The sequence below is a fragment of the Mytilus trossulus genome, chromosome 7 (assembly GCF_036588685.1).
Source record: "Mytilus trossulus isolate FHL-02 chromosome 7, PNRI_Mtr1.1.1.hap1, whole genome shotgun sequence".
NCBI classification, from domain to species: Eukaryota; Metazoa; Mollusca; class Bivalvia; order Mytilida; family Mytilidae; genus Mytilus; species Mytilus trossulus.
Window position 1 is genome coordinate 71,889,108 of NC_086379.1, and position 18,824 is coordinate 71,907,931.

Sequence of the window (18,824 nt, forward strand, 5' to 3'; positions counted from 1 at the left end):
TTTAATTTCTCAATGATATAACCCATTGAACTTAGGATTAATGACACAACCGAAAGGATGAGGTTTGCTTCACATCTTTATCTTTTCTCAGATTTTGACAGTGATATACATATCCTGACAAACTTGATGATTTTGACTTTCTTAGTATTTTCAACCTCAAATTTCACAGCAGCTACATACACTATGAGTGATATTATGGTGTTCACATATCTCAAGTAATATGTTGTTTTCGTGGATTTATACAATACGAACTTCGTTAACAGGGTTTTTCTCAAACAAAACTGCACGAGAAGGAAGAACGGCTGATATAACAATATATATTTTTTACGTTTATCATTTCGAAATCGGGATATTAATACGTTGTAACACCTTAACACAGACATGGTTTTGTTTTCAAAATCAGCTATTATAAATTCTTGTTTTTAAAAGATTTTTATGCTCCATATTCGATAGTAGAGTGGACTTTAATTATTTCAGTTTGTGTGTCCGTCCTTTCGTCCGTCTGTCTCGCTTCAGGTTTAAGTATTTTTTCAAGATAGTTTTTTGATGAAGTTGAAGTCCAATCTCAGCTTGAAACGTAGTACAAATGTTCCCTTTGCTATGATTTTAATGCCAAATCAATGTTTTGACCCCAATTTCATGGAACACTTAACAAAGAAAATGATAGTGTGAGCTGGACATCCGTGTACTATGGCCACATTCTTGTTTTAAATGATACACTAGTTCAACTAACACGTTTTACTCAGGTCCTGAAACTTCGATTATAAAAAACAAGAATTCAATAATCGACATGGGGAGATAACTCTTTAATATCAGCTAAACGTTTAATAACGTTGCGTTGGGAAGGCAATATAAAGCTTCTCAATGATCGAAATTAGTGTTTGTCAAACTGCTATATAACCAGTGTAATTTTTCTGATAAAACGCTTGGTTCAAATTTTTTGATTTTTTTATATTTTTGTTAAAAGGGTCAACTTTTCGTGTTTCTTTGGTACACATGACGTGGTTCTGTACTTTCAAACATTCTCATTATGTTTTTGTTCTATTTGAATGCAATCATCTTGATGTCTTATTATTATTTAAAAAATACTTTGAACTACAAAATGATTTTATATCAATTTGTTGTTTTTAATACTTTTCATTTGTGCTGGTGTGCTTTGTACGTGCTAGTTTTTGTATTTTTTTGGGGATGCATATGGCGTAGTTTTGTACTTTAAATATCCTTCATATATGTTAATATTGTTCTATTATAATGTTTTTTTATGTTATTGTTTTATAATAATATAGAAAATACTTTGAACGACCGACTTATTTATATATCTTCCTGTGTGACGTAACATTTAGGAACATCAACCACGCGACTCTCTACTCGAGTTGATGTGAACCTCGCCATGCAGTCATTTGGGTTTATTTTGAATACGTATATAAGTAGCAATGCATATGGTTGTTAAATTTTATATTTCCTGTTTTAAACTTCATTGTTACATATGTGTTTGTTTTTGTTTCGATTGAGATTGTGACACAGTGATGGTGGCTGTATCCCTATTTTAACAATTTTACATATAATGTCTGTTTTCTTCACGCATCGTGAAAAAATATAATGGAATGTGATGCGACTGTCATACAAGTCAGAGGTTTAGCGCTATTCAACCAGGTTCAAGCCACCATTTTCTGCATTTAAGAATGCCGGTACCAAGTCAGGAATATGACAGTTGTTGTTCTTTCGTTTGATGTGTTTTATCATTTGATTTTGCCATTTGATTAGGGACTTTTCGTTTTGAATTTTCCTCGGAGTTCAGTTTTTTTGTTATTTTACTTTATACATAATATATGCACAGTACTAAAGTAATAACAAATCAGTATAAGGCGTATGTACAAAGCGTACACGCAGTACAATGAAAAACAGAGAGACGAATCACATACATTTTGGTTTTCAAGTCCATGCCTTTGTAATGGCCCATTTATTTTTAAAAACAACATAAATCTAAATGAAGATAGGTGCAAGTCATACCATCTTAATTTTTAGCTCATTAATGTTGTCATGAAAAAGAATAAGACCAATTTTATGGGAAAATATAAGATTAAAAACTGCATAAATCAAATCTATCCAATAATTTCGAAAGGAGTTATATACTTGTCAAAAGCACTTAATCAGTTGTGCATTACTTTAAAACTTAAACAGAAAAACACTGTCTCTATATAACCGAAGAAAACAAGTTCTAGATTGAAAAAAAATATATATGTCGGAAAATGCTTTACTAGTTTATTTGAAATAAAAAAATAGAAATGTAAAAATAATGTAAACATGATCAATCTCTTTCAGTTTTGTACACTTGAAAAAAAACAGTACACATAACTTTTAGATGCATTCTCATCATAAATTTACTTTCAGAAATCTTTGACATGGCACAATTGAAAAACTTTCCTTAAAAGTATCTTATATACAAGAAGTAGAAACACAGTTTTAGCCAACACAACCGATGATAAATCATTCAGCAACAATTATTTTCTTCTTTTTCTTTGTTTTGACTTCTTGGATTTCCTCCTCTAGATCCTCATCTTCTGGGAACTCAGCAAGAGTATTACATCTCTCTAACATACTCTGAACTTTACCATCTAACTCATCACACAACTCTTGGTCGGGAGTTTTTCCTAAAAATTGAGAACGATAAGCATCTTTATTATTCAGCATGATTTAAATGCTCCTATTCTGTAACGTGGTATATGATTTCTACATAGACTTTATTTAGAATCATAACGTGTTCAACAGTGCATTAATTTCATTGTTGTTTTGTAAATACAGGAAATTCATGTCTAGTTATATCATTGGTTCTTGTCTCGAACGCTGAATGTCAGACAGATAGACGCTGTTGCGACAGACACTGGGATATATTTAATAAAACTGTTCACTAGTATTTCAGAAGGTAGAGAAACCTTGATGCACTATACCACGGTTACCTATTCCTTATTGTAATAAATTCCCGTCTGGCGAATGTAAGTTGATCTTTGACTCTTTAAATGGTTCAGTGACCACTTAAGACAGGGTTTTTTAGTTTGATTTTAACTTTTATGTACCGGTAATGTTTGAAAGTGAGTAAATACCAACTCATCATTATCGCCATCAAAAGTTTGTGTAAATAAGAAGGATTTTTTTAAAGGCATACCTTTACGTCTGACATTGATCATCTAAGGCCGTGTTCACATTGACCTAAACTCGGTGTTGTGTAAGTGTTACTCACACGTAAACTAAACAAATTAATGTTCCCATTGATAAAACTTAATGTTTACATGTAGTGTAAACCATGTTTTGTCTACATGCAGTCGATACTCGATGTAGGCCGTGTGTAGATTAAGTGTACACAACACTAGGTATTTAAAACATTAGTTTCACCATGTATATTTAAGGAAGCAATTTCTGAATAGTATTAATATTTATAACAATTATTAATAAAGTTCTTTACAGAAATATTTGACCAAACTTGATATATTTATTTGGTTTTTTTTTTTTGGGGGGGGGGGGGGTATTTTGTTTATTTATTTGAGCCAGACATTTTTCCGCGCAAACGTCCGATATTCCTGGTTTTTTCGATGCTGGTAATAAACATTTTGTTTTCAACATTTAACACTATAATGTATGTAGCGTAGTATCTCAAATCCGTTAAACTACAATTATAAGTAAAAAAAAAACATTACCCCCTCCCTTTGTCAAATACTCCTTGGAGAAAAAAAAACATTTGAAACGAACAGAAAAGATAGAAATGTAGTGAATCAGATCCTTAACATCGCAATTATTTTTCTTCGTCTGTAAGCACGCTGATGGTGAACCCACGTTTTTAATGCGTTATCGAGACATCTTTAAACTACTGCAAATTATCCAAAATGACTTTCTTAAAGGCGCAACTACTTTACTTTAAAAAAAAGGGGGGGGGGGGGGTTTCGGAGTCAGAATTTTTTCTCACGCGAAAGTTTTCAATTAGTTTGTTTTTTCGATGGTACCAATTCGATATTTAACACTATAATGTATGGGAAATTTTGGATTCAGAATATATGTTCATTTTAATCATCTGAATGACTGGCTTTTTTTAATCAAATTGTGGGGAAAATCCAACCCCCCCTTTTTAAATGTCATATGGTCGTTCCCTAACTGCTAGAAAAGTTGTTAGAAAATTTGAATTCGGTTCTACGTAATGAACATTTAAATGACATATAGTTTACAAGTGAGAACAAATCTTATGTATAGGTAGCTAAACAAGGTGTATAGATGTGAACAGATTTAATGTGAAACTAGTGTACGTTACATTAAACCAAATGTAAACATGTTTACTGTACACGGCGTTTGGTGTGAACACGGCCTAACCTTTATATCAAGTTAAATGGTCGATGCTTTTTATAAGGTCCCTCAAAAACTATAGGTCCACTAGCTATTTTTGGCGTATTAATATATATTAGTATAAATAATGGTAAGGCATACATGTCCATAGGATACTGACCTTGACTTCATAGACATGATTTCGGGATACTGTTAGAATGATAGAATACTTTTACTATAACATTTATCGTAAGACTTAACATATAGCATTCAACCATGATAGGTTAAAGAGTCGAGATACTTCAAGCTCAGGTTGACTATCTTAACAGAGGTAATTCGTTAAAGTCATTAAACGTTAAGTATGTATGGTGGGTTTTTTTCTTACACGCACACCAAACGTACGCATTATAGAATAACATTAGATACATGCCTTCTATATATGTATATATATTCAGCCTCGGGTCCATTGAATATCCAGTCTTCCGTTTTCTCGGCACATCAATACCTAAAAGCATTTTCATTTTCTTCATCATGTGATCTACAACTTCATAATCATTTGATTGTTTAGATAAATCACTTTTAACCACTTCAAAACCATCAATTACAATTGTCAGAAAAAAGTTCACGAGAATAAAGTTAAAACATAGAGCAAACATTCCGAATATGATCGGTCCCGCTACTCTTGTAGTGGTCCATGCCTTTTCATAATCGAATTTACCTGAAAAAGAAAAAATAGACTTAAAATGACGATCAGTGGTTATGTGGATTATAAGGATTATGTTCGAACCAGTAAGCAATGATTTGTGTTTGCATACTACTGCTTTTTTTTTATTACCATCCTATTTAGATTGAAATAAAGGACTCCAACGCTTCAATTATTCTACATCACAAAAGGTAAAAAGATAGAACAAATAGTCTCATAAAACAAATTGAAGATCCTAATCCAAATAAGGAGTAAATAGGAGAGGTAGAAGTCTTAGAGAAAACTCGAAGAATAAGGAAACAAAAAAGGTGAATCAGGACGACAGAAACTGGAATTAATAATACAAAAGAGGAAGAAAGGAGATTGAAATGGTCTGCAGGATAATCCTTTGTAGGACATATGCTGGATTGTGATTTGTAACGGAAGAATCCTGTCAATCTTTCATATTAAGATTTTCCTAATTCAAACAAAGGTGGTATATTCTTTACTATTTTACTAAATATCTATCGATCGAAGTCCAAATAACATGGATTGAAGCAACTTAATTAAGTCATCGTACAGTTTTATTTCTAATTAATGTGAAAGACATAATCAAAATATTCTATAACTAACCACATGTCACCCACTGGTCTGTAGGTAGATGTATCATTTTCACCGAACTTCAAATCACCCCGGTCTTTGTGGGGACCATGATGCTCAGTCTTTATTTTTTTCTATGTGCGTTTTGCAGAATGTTGTTCGTTGTTTTTTTTTTTTTTTTTTTTTTTTTTTATTGTCATGGTGTTGCCAGTTTGTCTCTTACTCCTAAGATTGATAACTTCTTGCACCCTCTCACTAGAAAATACTATTTTCTATATATACATGATATGCTAGTACTATATATAGAAGATTAATCACTTACCTAACATCATGGACAATAGCGTTTCTAAAGTTGATACAAATGTTCTGAAGTCAAACATGTAAGTATTGAAGAAGAAATAAGCTGTTGTAGAAAATGCTAAGAATCCAGACATGAATACAACACCAAAACTTAGCAGTGGTTTGGCCACATACATCATTGTCGAAGTAAATAGAGATACTTTCTTGTTAAATCGTAGTAGTCTCAAAAACCTTAGTGTTTCCATAAAAGCTAAAATTCCAATGAAATATCCACAGCACTACAAGTATATATAATGTTTATATTGATAAGTGAAACAACCAATTAATATATCATGTTTGTAGACTACAAAACAAAACAGAAATTGTTTATTAATTTTCATAAATACTTCGGCTTTTGTGCATCGCTCAAACACATCTACTTTATTACAGGCATACATGATGTACATCTGATAAAATACATATCAACTGTACATTTGTAAAGATTTAAAGATGCATAACAATGTACATCTGCTGAGAAGTTTCCTTACAAGCCATTTGTCACCTAGTCAAATGAAATAAACAATAACATATAAACCTTTTATGTTCTACTTTTAGAGATAAACTGGGTGGAAATGTTATATTTTTCAAATATTTGGATGTTTTGGACATTTTTCTTCTTTGGAACGACAAACCTAGCTTTTTTGTTTAAAAAAAAAACTGGTTTGCTATTTATATATCCATTTTCCCAAAAGAATCATCGGGGATTGGTTTATAAATTGGAACAAACAATCCTAAATCATAACCAAGCAAAATTTCATTTTGAAAAAGAGGGGTCCATTAATTCGTTTTTAAGTTATACTAGTCACGAGAAAATTAACATTTTACGTTATCGACGTCAGTAACAAACTCATCTATGATTTGAATAGTCTAATTCATTATAAGATGAATAAAAATGAATAAAGAAATGTTCAGGTAACATGTAAATATGCTTCAAAGAAATTCTAAAAGAGGATTGTTGCAACAAATCCTCATTAATGAGACTTTTGTAGATGAAACGCTCGACCGGCATACAAAATTATAAGCCTATTATATTTGCTGGTTTTTTTGCATCTCTTTCGTGAAGTTTTAAATTTTTGAAGACTATGTTTGTAGTTTCTGTTTTTAACATATAATTTGTACGCAAAGTTTGGTACACGTTTGGGCGTTATGCCGCACTCTGATGTATTTAAATGTTCAGTCTTTCTTTTAATGAGACTTTTCAGAGAGTTGACGAATTCTTATTGTTGTATCGCTTGAAAGACAGGCTGTAGATCAACACATTCGTAAACAATCGGTCATGGATTTTTTTCATCCCAAACATACCTTAACCCCCCTCATATAACTATGCCAAAACTCGCGATAAAATTTTAATCGGTTGAGCGAACAACTATTAAACACAAATGATTCTATGGTATATAGAACGAGATTTATCCTTACCTCATCCCAAACAATAGCAAAGAAGAAATTAACAAACGTTGTAGGATTGTCCTTCACCTTCCTCATCATCTGTACACTAATAACACTTCTATATATGAACACTAAAACCAAACCATAAGCTATAGCTAATACAATCAGTTCCCATACGTTCCAGAACTCCTGAAAATGAATAATGTTTTGTTCTGTTATTGATTGTTTCTTTCACCATAAATATTTAATTGAATTCTTTTACAGTGTTTTCTTGTATACTCTTCTATTCCATTATATACACATGTTTACATAGAACTTACTAGGCTCGTTTCGTATCAATAGGCTGATATCAAAGACATATCCAAGCTATACTATTTAGATCATTTCCGTCTTTGTATATTATTCAGTTCAGGTTTTTTTTCAAAATCCTGTATCACGGTTTTTTTCAAAAGACAATATTTGACACGATGGTATCAGGTGCGCTTTCCCGACAATATGTTTGACATTGTAAGTTGCATCTTATAACATATTTAAGTAACCAATGTATATCAACGTGTTACCATATTGCAAAAAACGTATGAAAACACGAAAACATATGCAACCAAGCGTACCTTTAAACGTTTACTCTATCAACTAGTTGGAATATCAACAAACATGTAAAACGGTGTTAAAAAGAAACACAAGTTTACACGTACATTTGCTAGCAATTTTAATTCTTTAGTAAAATGATATCTATATTGATCATCAAACAAATATAATGATATAAGTTCTAAACTCAGTTATGAGAAGAAATTACATTATCGACATTAATTGGAAGTGTCATCGTAAAAGGTGACTTTTTTTTTAAGTAATAACTGATTTAACATTCTGTCTTCTTATATTTTGCTGGATTTTTTTCTATTTCAACTTACATAGTTGACATAATACTTTAATTCAAATGAGAAAACTTTATGTATACCTAGGTAAAAACGTTAAGAGGTTCTATTTATTGGCAGTTTACCTTGCATGTTCAGCTCATTAAGTGAACTAACGCGTTAAGTTACCTTGAAATACTCTTTCTTCAGTTTTCGTATTTTCTTGACTTCTGTTACAGTGTAAAATATAACGAAGGCCATGGTAATCAACTCAATAGCCATAACAAAATACATGAATCCATTACTATACCGGTCTAAACGAAATATGAAAAATCTTTCGAAGGGTTCAATGCCTGGAATCAAAAAAGAAGTTCATTTTAAATTCAAATGTGTGGCTTTACATCTCATTAAATTTCCAGTTTTGCACTAAAACATTGGCGAAGCCTGCTTTTAAAGTGACAATTTTTTTTCAAATATTACAAAAAAAAATTATTTACAAATCGAGTCGTCATCTTTTGTCAATTTATGCTAATTTTAATATTTGATGATTGTCGTAAACTTCTGTGCCTTTTAACAGCAATATTTTCTTTGAAACCCAAGCTAAGAAGAAGTTGAATATTAAGATCCAATTCCATACCTCATTCAAAATGTGTGTGCTGCTGCTATTGTTAATCAATTTACAGACGCTTCGTGTTTCATACATTTTTTTGTTTGGTACTGCAGTATTTCATTTGACAGACTTTTGCTGTGGTCAACTTCTATAATGTATTTTGTGGTTCGAAGTTAAAATAAAATCACTGTGATTAATGTTTTCATTCAAACTAAATCGTCAATGGACGACTATTCTCAAATTGAAATATTGTTAAAGCACACTTAACGACATGCTTTATCAAACCGAAATAATAAATAACAAATATATACCTCCTGTCTGTAAAAACTCCAGGACATACAGACAGATGCCGAATAGATTATTATTAGGGTTATATAAGTTGACTTCAATGAAAATTGCCCTGGTATTATTATCGACCCAGTTGTTTCCCATTAAAGTATCGATCACTGAAGAGGCATCCGTCATCGTAGTACCAAGATCTGCCACATATCCACCACCACCATAAGTAGAAAATATACCCCAGTACGGATAGCCATCTATATCACTTGATTGGCTGTAGCTGAATAGACTGGCTGGGATATCTGTAGGATCTTCAATGTTAATAAATATCAATGTATAAGATTGTGATATCATAGCAAGAGCAAGCGTTTTGTACTTGATAGATAAGGAAGACACACAGCGAAAGATCTCAATTATACAAATATTAATTCCGACTTCACAGATCACAAAATTTGTACGTCGAGTTTGATACATGAGGGATTGAGACTTATATATGAATTGATTGCTTTTTGTTATTTATAAGGAACATCTACATGTATCAACTTAACGGGGTCACATGTCCATAGATATATTTAGGGTCCATATTTTCAAGACTCTTAAATGACGCTCAAATCAAAACAACTAAAAGGGGCAAATAAAGTACGAAGTTAAAGAGCATTAAGGGCCAAAATGTCCTTAACTATTTGTCACAATTACAGCTTAGCTTTTTTTGTCCTGGGATCGAAAGTCCTTAGTATTTCGAAAAATTCTAAATTTTATTTACAAAAACAGATGCCTTAATGCATACTTTATCAGATCTTTTTGCCATTTTACATGTGATTTGAACATACAGAACTGGTTACAGATATCGAATAAATATATTCGTGTTAACTGATAGGTATGTTCTTGTTATGTTTTCAATTTGAGTTTGTTCTCATTTCATTGTATTTGGATAAATGACAAGCTCAGATACACCAAACACATGGAAAATAATTGATATATTCCTGACTCGGTACAGACATCATATATATAGGCTTATTATTGTCAATTAGTTGGTTATAAAAAAAACACAATTTGATTTTTATTCAGAAAAACCCTAGAGTTGCGTTTTTGGTCAAAATTTCTGATACGGCATAAATCCCTAACATTTCATTGGTAGAGTTTTACTATATTGTACGCAGTGGCTTACCTGAGGCATCTAACGGATCCCATCTTAGTTTGTAGTCCTTTTTATCTTCCGAAAAAGAGCTGTAGTCATCTCTGCAGTATTCGATTAAATAATCTAAAGGTGCAACGCATTTGTCTGTAAACAAATATATTGTGTTAACAAATATATTAAGTAAATATACAGGACACAACCATAGAAGAACATCTATTAATCTTTTTATCATATTTTGCTTTTAACAAAAATTTAACAAAGACTTAACTTAAAAATAGCTGAACTGTCATTGTGTTTTGCTATAAAAACGAAATAATAATTCAATTACTCAAACCGTTCTATGAACCATGTAAAATACTTACAAGGAATAGTTCTAAGTTGGCGTAGTCTAGCACTTCCTACCAGTAGAGTCTGTTTATCTTGTATCAGCCTTGAGCTATCTGTAAACACATCACCGTTATACCAGTCTGTGTAATACAGACTATTTAATAAGGCATTTTGTGTCCAATTCCAAAACTGGGCTATAGAGTTTACCTGAAAATATAGTTGTATATATTACTTATTGAAGTATAAGGGAATTATTCTAAGTATTTTATGTACAAATACTAATAAACTAATGTCATAAACACAAAGACGAAAACACGAAAAGTTTAAAGACTAGAATTTCCGAATGACAACTTCTTTTAAAATGTGACTTTTGTTAGGTTTGGGATCATGTCAAGAAATGAAGAGATTATTGAGAATCAATTTGTTTTATGTTATGTATGTTTATTTATAGAAAATTAAAAACAAAGAAATGTCAATCTTTGTGAATGCGAAATTATATGCTTTATTCATTTTGACACTAAAGATACGGCTTAATAAGTTCAGCTTTGAACATGTTTAAGTTTGGACTTATATGTAAGACTTATAACTCTCAAGAGTATTTCTTGCATTAGATGCAGATATAGGATCCACATAAATAAAACAAAACAAAAATAGTTCATAGCATTTAATTGTGTATACCATGGCTTCCATTAACGCACACATTTATAATTAAGATTTTATTAACTAATGTATTTTTAATCCTTTACCTGATCGAACTGAACGGTGTAAGATGGAGAAAATGATCCTAGATTAAACATGTTGTTGTAAGTAGTGTATTGATTATATGACCATGGATCTCGGTTGGAATAGGCTATCATCAACACAAAATACAGGAAAAACACACATATAGCTATCTCTTTCAGCAAGGAATACATTGCCAATTCATGAGCTCTAAATAAATAGACAAAATCAAGACATGGATAAATTATTTAACTAAAGCATATCCAAATCTAGTGTTTATTCAATTATCTCGCTTGCTTTCTAGCAGCTAGTCTCTCTTTACGAACAAGAAGAGACCAGGCCCGTTATTACTCATAAAACAAGACACAGGAAAAGAGAAGAATTAATCATAAATAACTGATAATGATGCTTCACAAAGAAGACATTTCAATAGCACTTAAAACGACAAGTTATCTTAGTAAGGAGTATCTTAATGTCAATTAGGTGTAACACAACATTGTTTATATCAACTCTTTGGAACTTGTTCTCAACAGAAACTCTCATGTATGTTACATTGAGCTATGCATATATTTGTCATTCGTTTGATGTGTTTGGGCTTTGATTTTATCAGATGATAAGGGAAAAAAGAGTAAAATCACAAAATACTGAACTTAGAGGAAAATCAAATCGAAAGTCCATAACCACATGGCAAAATCAAATGACAAAACACATCAAAAACGAACAAGAACTGTCATATTCCTGACTTGGTACAGGCATTTTCAAATTTTAGAAAACATTCCGATTTGAATTTTGATTGGAGTTCGTCATTTTTTGTTATATTGAGCCCAAATGAGTTATGATAATCAATAATGACTCATTATGGCTGTTTATTTCACGCATCATTGTAAATATAACGGAATTTGATGAGACTGTCAACACAGCGAGAGGTTTAGTGCTATAAAACCAGGTGTAATCCACCATTTTCTACATTCGCTTTTGATGTGTTTTGTGTCATTTGATTTTGCCATGTGATTAGGGACTTTCCAATTTGATTTTCCTCTGAGTTTGTGATTTTTACTTTTTACTGTTGAACTTCTTCTTTCAATACATAGTCGGGCTCTTCTTGAGTGTATAATGACTCTTAAACAACATTATCGCTGAATTGAAAATTTAATGTAACAACACTATTGTTCTTATAATGACCTTTCCTCCCGTGCCGTCTTTAGGAAATCTAACTCTGGAGGGAGAGGTGCTGATGTTTTCATTTTTTCTAATTCCTTTATTTTATCTGGATTTTTTAAGTCTTCCTCAGTCATGTGTGAATGCAACCATTCCTCCCCAGGTTCCAGCTGTTTATCGTTATCGTCATCGTTGGCCTCGGGTTTCTTAATAAAAACTGCATAGATGACGGCTATGATGATCACCTGAAATGTTGTTTATTATTTAGGAATAAGTAAGCTACTTGCATGTTCTGCTAATCAAATGATATCCAAAATTCAATAGTTTTGAAAGTTTAAACAAAAATTTTAATTTTACTTTGATAGCCACGTTTAAAAGATTCAAATTATGTGATTACAACTCGTTTTATGATTTGTATACTGACCTTTATTGGCTGTGAAAAGAAAATGGACTCAAAACAGGATATAAAGAATGACACCAGCCATTCTAACGATTTCTTTGGTCCAAATACGCCACCAAATTCCACTGTTGCCCAAAACGCAACAGCTACAGTACAAAATGATACCACATAACCGATATAAATTCCCCAATAAGGTAGTTTGAAGGGTTTTTTCGTTTTGTCATCTTTTTTGAATTTAAGAGCCCTAGGAATTGGATTAAGCTCTGCTGATGGTTTTTTCATATCTTTATCTGGAGGAGGATGAACACTCCTATCATCATCGTTCTTGTGAGTGTCGTCTTTATCATCAAAAGATTCGCCTCTCTCTAACATTTCAAGCTCATTTTCCAATTCTACTTTGACAGCATCAGGGTCAAGATCTGATTTTTCTCTTGTTCTTTCTTTCTTTGCATTCTCAACCATATTGTTTTTTACTTCTTCCTTCTGTTTTTCATCCATTCCATTTACTTTCTTTTTGACACAGGCAAAACATAAAAACTTGCTATAAAATCGGTATGTAAGTGTTTCTTCAATCTTCTTAGGATATGGTTTTGAATACCGAAATAATGCTACAATTAATAGATTTATTGGCAGGGACATTAGGCCGCTGACTAATCCGATATATAATCCTGTTGGGGTCACCACAATTGGACCTACACCATATTCCTTTGGATTTGACCCCTCATCAGACTTGTAGAATGCAATACTAGTAACCATGGTAGCAAAAAGGAGTGACAAACAGCAAGTTAATCGCTGAATGCGAGTGAAGTTACTCTTAGCAGGACGTTTGAAGATAGAAAACCACAGATGGCCATCAGCTAAGCTGTATTTTGTTTTTGTCCAGAAAAGATAGTTAAAACTGGTTAGTTCTGCTCGACCAGCAACAGGAATCATTCTGTCAATCTAAAAATATACAATTGACATCTATTACTTTGTCATAACTTTGCATAATGTGTTTTATCATTGTATCTGTTCAATTACTAGTAATTAGTTTATATTATTCAATACAAGAAAAATTTCGTTGATTTAAAATTTAACACATATTTAAAATGATTATTTGAATTTTATGAGTGTTTGAAAAGAAGGCTTTGTGAAACGGTGTCCTGGCTATTCATATCAAAACCTACATTAGAGATAAAAACATGATTAATATTTTGTGTGAAAAACTACCAAACGCTAAGGTAAATTCAAAAAGGGGAAGTTCATATAAACAAATAATTATTTAAACGTGAGATTTTATCAACCAACGGCGGTAAATAAATACAACTGTTATATCCCTGTATTTGAAAATCTAAGGTTTTCTTAAAAAAAAATATGGTCTTGTAGTTCATTTAATTTGCATATTAGTTGGCTACAAATGCTCTACAGCTTCGTGTGTTAATAAACAAATGCACTATTCTTCTACAAAAACCTATTTTATTACATACTAGACCATCATCGTCGTCAAGTGATAACCAGTTTTCGCACACAAAGAAATATTTATCCCCAGTCTGGAGGTCTTCTATCTGCATTCTACTGAAGTACCACGGTGGATTACTGCCCATGTTATCATGCCAAATTCTGAAAAATGGAAAGCAGTAACAGCCCATGTTTTAACAAAAATTCCTGAAAAGATAATTAATGTTGTCTTAAAAAGATTCCAATCTATAGCGTGATGTATGATCATTTGATACTTTGTTTAACTCAGACTTGTTTTTAATGTTGTGTTTTGTTTACTGAGGTTTGTCTTTTTTTCACGGCGTTGTCAGTTTATTTTCGAATTGTGAGTTAAAACTTCCTTTATTATGTTCGCCTCTCTTAAAGTAGATATAGGTACAGTTTGAAACTCAACAACCATTGATAGCGAATTCAAAAATATCAGGCTCAGACTGTATTTTTAACAAATTAAGTCATAAAAATTCAAGAGGTTTCGGTTCAGATTAGATTTGAGCAAACACACGATAATTTATGTTATATGTTGCCAAGTGCTTTAACCAATTTACATGCATGCAGAATCCGAAAAAAAATACATTTCAAGGTAGTTAGAAGTTAACAATCTTTTTCCAAATGCCTATATACACTGGGTTTTTTATCCATGTACCTCAGATGTGTTAGTTTTCCAAGTGGCTTAGGAACTGCCATAACAAACCCATCAATATTAGATGCTTGTAGTACCGGTCTTTTTTCATCAGCAAGAAACCGTGGAGAAGTTTCTTCTTTTTCTCCAGTAAGAATAAAGGAAACTTTGGCTGTAGTTCCTGTAGAAATTAAAATTACAAATGTTTTACAGGGCTGTTACTGTTTAAACTTCTAATGGCGCGGGTGAAAAAGAATTGATCCATGATAAATATTGTTAAACAATTTATATATATTCTTTATTTTTCTGCATAAATAAGTGAACACTTTTAGCAAAAATTTTAAGTTTTTTTAACTCTTTATTTGATCAGAACAGTATATTAACACTATAAATAGTTTTAAATCAATTTTTGCTGTGAGATATTTGATTGCTTGAGCCATTACCTGCTCCTTTCCTGGATCCTGTAAAGACCTGAATTTCATATAGATATTTATCTCTAGGATCATTGTCTGGTAGAGGTGACGATCCAGCCTAGTAAAAATAAAATATCGTATATTGATATAAGTAAAGGGCTGTTGTTGACAATTATGTAAATGAATTATTTTCAGGTTTTTTATTCGATATATTTTTATATTTGTGACGTAAAACCTTGATTTCTGGCCCTAATGTACGAGCATGTAAACCTTTTAGAAAATACATTGTTTCTTCAAAATCTTGGGAAGTTTTACTTAACAATAATATGCTTTGAAGGAATTTGTTTATATTTTCAAATCATTATACTAAGCAACTAACTCCTGCGATTATTGGCCTCATCTCGTACATTTTTAAGAAATTTAATGGGTAATGCCATTATAAAATAAACACATGTAACTGTCTTCCATTCGTTTGATTTCTTTATATTGCCATTTGATAAGGGCAGTTTCGTTTTGAGTTCAGTATTTTTGTTATTTTCTTTTCACTTAAGGCTATCACGCCAATCAAGGTTATGATATGATATACTGCATATAAACTTAAGAAAAAAGATACCTGGAAAACAAGGTGGTGCGATAGACACAAGTTTCGTCTACAAAAAGTAGAATCACAAAAATACTGAACTTAGAGGAAAATCATTCCGGAAAGTCCATAATCACATGGCGAAATTAAACAACAAAACACATAAAAAACGAATGTACAAAGACTGATTGATGACGCAGACTAATCAAAAAATTAAAAAAGACCAAAATAAAGTTCGAAGTTGGAAAGCTTTCAGGAACCCAAAATTCAGAAATCAATTAGACAATTACTTATCACGATATTAATTCACATCAAAGCTGACGGCAAATTGAAAGCTCATGATATACGAATAGTTACCCAAACCAGTAGGCAGTAAAAGTTAGGGGTTTATTTTCTCGCACCCTCTTCACCACCCAATTTACTCCAATACACGGTCTAGACTATATTTCGTTGCTTATATAGGTATATTCAGATTTTTCTCAAATCACAATACACAAAAGGAAAACGAAATGAGTTTCGATTAAGTCATTACTAAAAAAAAATGAAGAACATATGTTTTTCAACACAAACAGACAAAAGGAAGAAAATATGGCAAGTTTCAACTAAAAGAGACAAATGCCCAAAAAAGCATTTTAATCAACTTACAACATACGAAAGAATGAAAAAACATTGTTTACAGCTCAAACTGACAAAAGAACGAAGAAAATGCGTTTATTACACAAATAGAAAAAAAGAAAAAGACAAGAGAGTTTAAACCCAAAACAGATAAGTAGTTGAAGAAATTGACTATTATCTTACCATGATTTTATCCATTAAATCTCGTTTCCTTGCCCAAATACACATTAGGACATATAGACACATTAAAGACACCATAGTGCAAAATATGATAGGATTCTCGTCTAATTTTGAAAATGCTGAATTGTTGAGATCTATAGTATTCATAGGTACAGCGAAGCCAGCGGCAAACGATGTCAAATGGCTAGATAAACAATGGATGCGATCTGGTGTTGATAGTGGTCCGACCTAAACATAAAAAAAAAAAAATGACGAGTTATCAATATAGTTCGACTTGAGTGTAACAGTTAGCATACAGTTCTTTCAATAATTCAGCCTAAAAGTGTGATGATAAAATATGCGTCTTCATAGTTTTCATTATATTTGTTTTGCGGGCATTTATTGAACGTCTAGAAAAATTTCACAGACGCCATCAAGCAAAAGATTTTTTTCCGTATTAAAGCTCAAAGTTCGTGATAATTTGAAAGTATTTTATCATTTTTTATTATCTTGATATTTAATGAATGGCTGTTATTTATTTTGAATTTATTGAACCATAAAATTAATTTTTGACTCTTCACATTGAATAATCCACGAAGCGGATTATGTTAAATGTGAAGAGTCAAAAATTAGTTTTATGGTTCAATAAATTCAAAATAAATTATTGCCATTCATTATAAATAAATTTCTATCAAAAATAAGGCTCAAAGATATGTATTAATACGAAATAACAACGTACACAGATGTTTGCGTATGAATACACAACGTTAGAGTGGGCGTGTCTCCATAAAAATTGATAACATTGAAAATAAAGCTAATTCTTTTAACCAATCTGAAGACAATAAATACACAAAATTTATTTATTAGTACATGTTTGTGATTAGACGTATATTGTATGCATTTGTGCGTATGTGTGGCTCACTGTTGTTTCGTTTCTTCGTTTACATGAAGCCTTGTTATATACATCTCATGTTATGCTGCAGAGAACAATTAGTAGCTCTTATGTAACCTCGTTTATGAGTATTTGATAAGATGTCATCTTACAGTTCTCTTAATAACGTTGCTGTTTGCAGTTAACTTCGAAGCACAGTCGCAGATATTGAATTGTTGGAATGCAGAATTTCATATCATCAGATCGTTTTTTAGTGTGATAGCATTAATTGTTATCACTGTTCCATACAAGATATAACACTATCGATTTACTTATATTTTTGCTGTGGTTGTGAAATTTATCGACTTCATAGGGATTAGAATTTCTTCTGACATCATTTTCATTATGCGTTTATTACCATTTTCTATCAATCATTTGTTAACCTCTAAATGCCGTTAAACTTTTGTCGTAATGGAGTTGAGTGACCTATACCCCTATCAACTTTGTCTTCTAAGTTCCTAATATTAATCATATTAAGATTTATCAGGTATCAATGTTTGTAAACTAACCTCACAACCTTCGTTAGACCATTGATCTGCCGTTCTGTCCCACCAAATACAGTAGGCACTAAATATACTAAGACGATAGACAGCTTGTTTGTATGCAGGTTCTGGTGGTGGTGGTGTAGGCGTGGTTGTTCTCGGCCCTTTTGTTTTTGGGTACGCTGCAATTGAACGATAGAAAATATACAAGGTAGAAGATAGACCATTTCAATTGATTTTAATCTGTTTTGCAGTAATACTGCTAGACTCACATGGAAGTCGTCCTTCCATCAAGACAGATACACATGTGTCGCTTTTTCCACTTAACAATAATATATTTTTACCTCTGCACATCTCAATTTCATAATAACCAAAAGTAATTAAGTATCCTACTTGATAGTATTCACCATAAGTTACCTCACTTATTATTGCTTAACTAATGACAAAGACAACTAACATAATCAGCATGAACAGTCGATATTAGTGACATCATCGAATGTCAAGTATCCCCACTGCTTTTTATCATTTTATCATAAAATGGTTATCAAAAATAAAGCAGAAACTACCTTGTTATTCAGAGAAGCTGATATTGTTCTTTTTTCTAAAGGAATCAGCTTTTGGAAACAGCATTTATCGATCTAAGATATTGGAGATATTCTTGAAGAGTAAATATTATAATTCATTTAATTAACCAAGACATTTCCAAACTGTTTGGCATGGATGTCTTATACTCTGTAGTAGCTGTCAA

General features: G+C 31.8%; 1 protein-coding gene across 1 annotated transcript in view; it reads right to left on the bottom strand.

Annotated features, from left to right (window-relative positions):
• Nucleotides 1-2,084: 2,084 nt before the first annotated feature.
• Nucleotides 2,085-18,824, bottom strand: part of LOC134726651 (uncharacterized) — a 62,193-nt gene continuing 45,453 nt past the window's right edge. Inside the window, exons 26-41 of the mRNA XM_063591061.1 lie at nt 18,104-18,258; nt 16,688-16,912; nt 15,340-15,427; nt 14,921-15,077; nt 14,268-14,400; nt 12,826-13,743; nt 12,426-12,646; nt 11,270-11,453; nt 10,559-10,730; nt 10,227-10,340; nt 9,091-9,369; nt 8,359-8,522; nt 7,346-7,504; nt 5,913-6,168; nt 4,739-5,026; nt 2,085-2,651 (exon numbers count right to left, since the gene is read on the bottom strand). Of these exons, the coding sequence (XP_063447131.1) occupies nt 2,488-2,651; nt 4,739-5,026; nt 5,913-6,168; nt 7,346-7,504; nt 8,359-8,522; nt 9,091-9,369; nt 10,227-10,340; nt 10,559-10,730; nt 11,270-11,453; nt 12,426-12,646; nt 12,826-13,743; nt 14,268-14,400; nt 14,921-15,077; nt 15,340-15,427; nt 16,688-16,912; nt 18,104-18,258 (3,677 nt within the window). The 3' untranslated portion in view covers nt 2,085-2,487. The remainder of the gene's footprint in view (nt 2,652-4,738; nt 5,027-5,912; nt 6,169-7,345; nt 7,505-8,358; nt 8,523-9,090; nt 9,370-10,226; nt 10,341-10,558; nt 10,731-11,269; nt 11,454-12,425; nt 12,647-12,825; nt 13,744-14,267; nt 14,401-14,920; nt 15,078-15,339; nt 15,428-16,687; nt 16,913-18,103; nt 18,259-18,824) is intronic.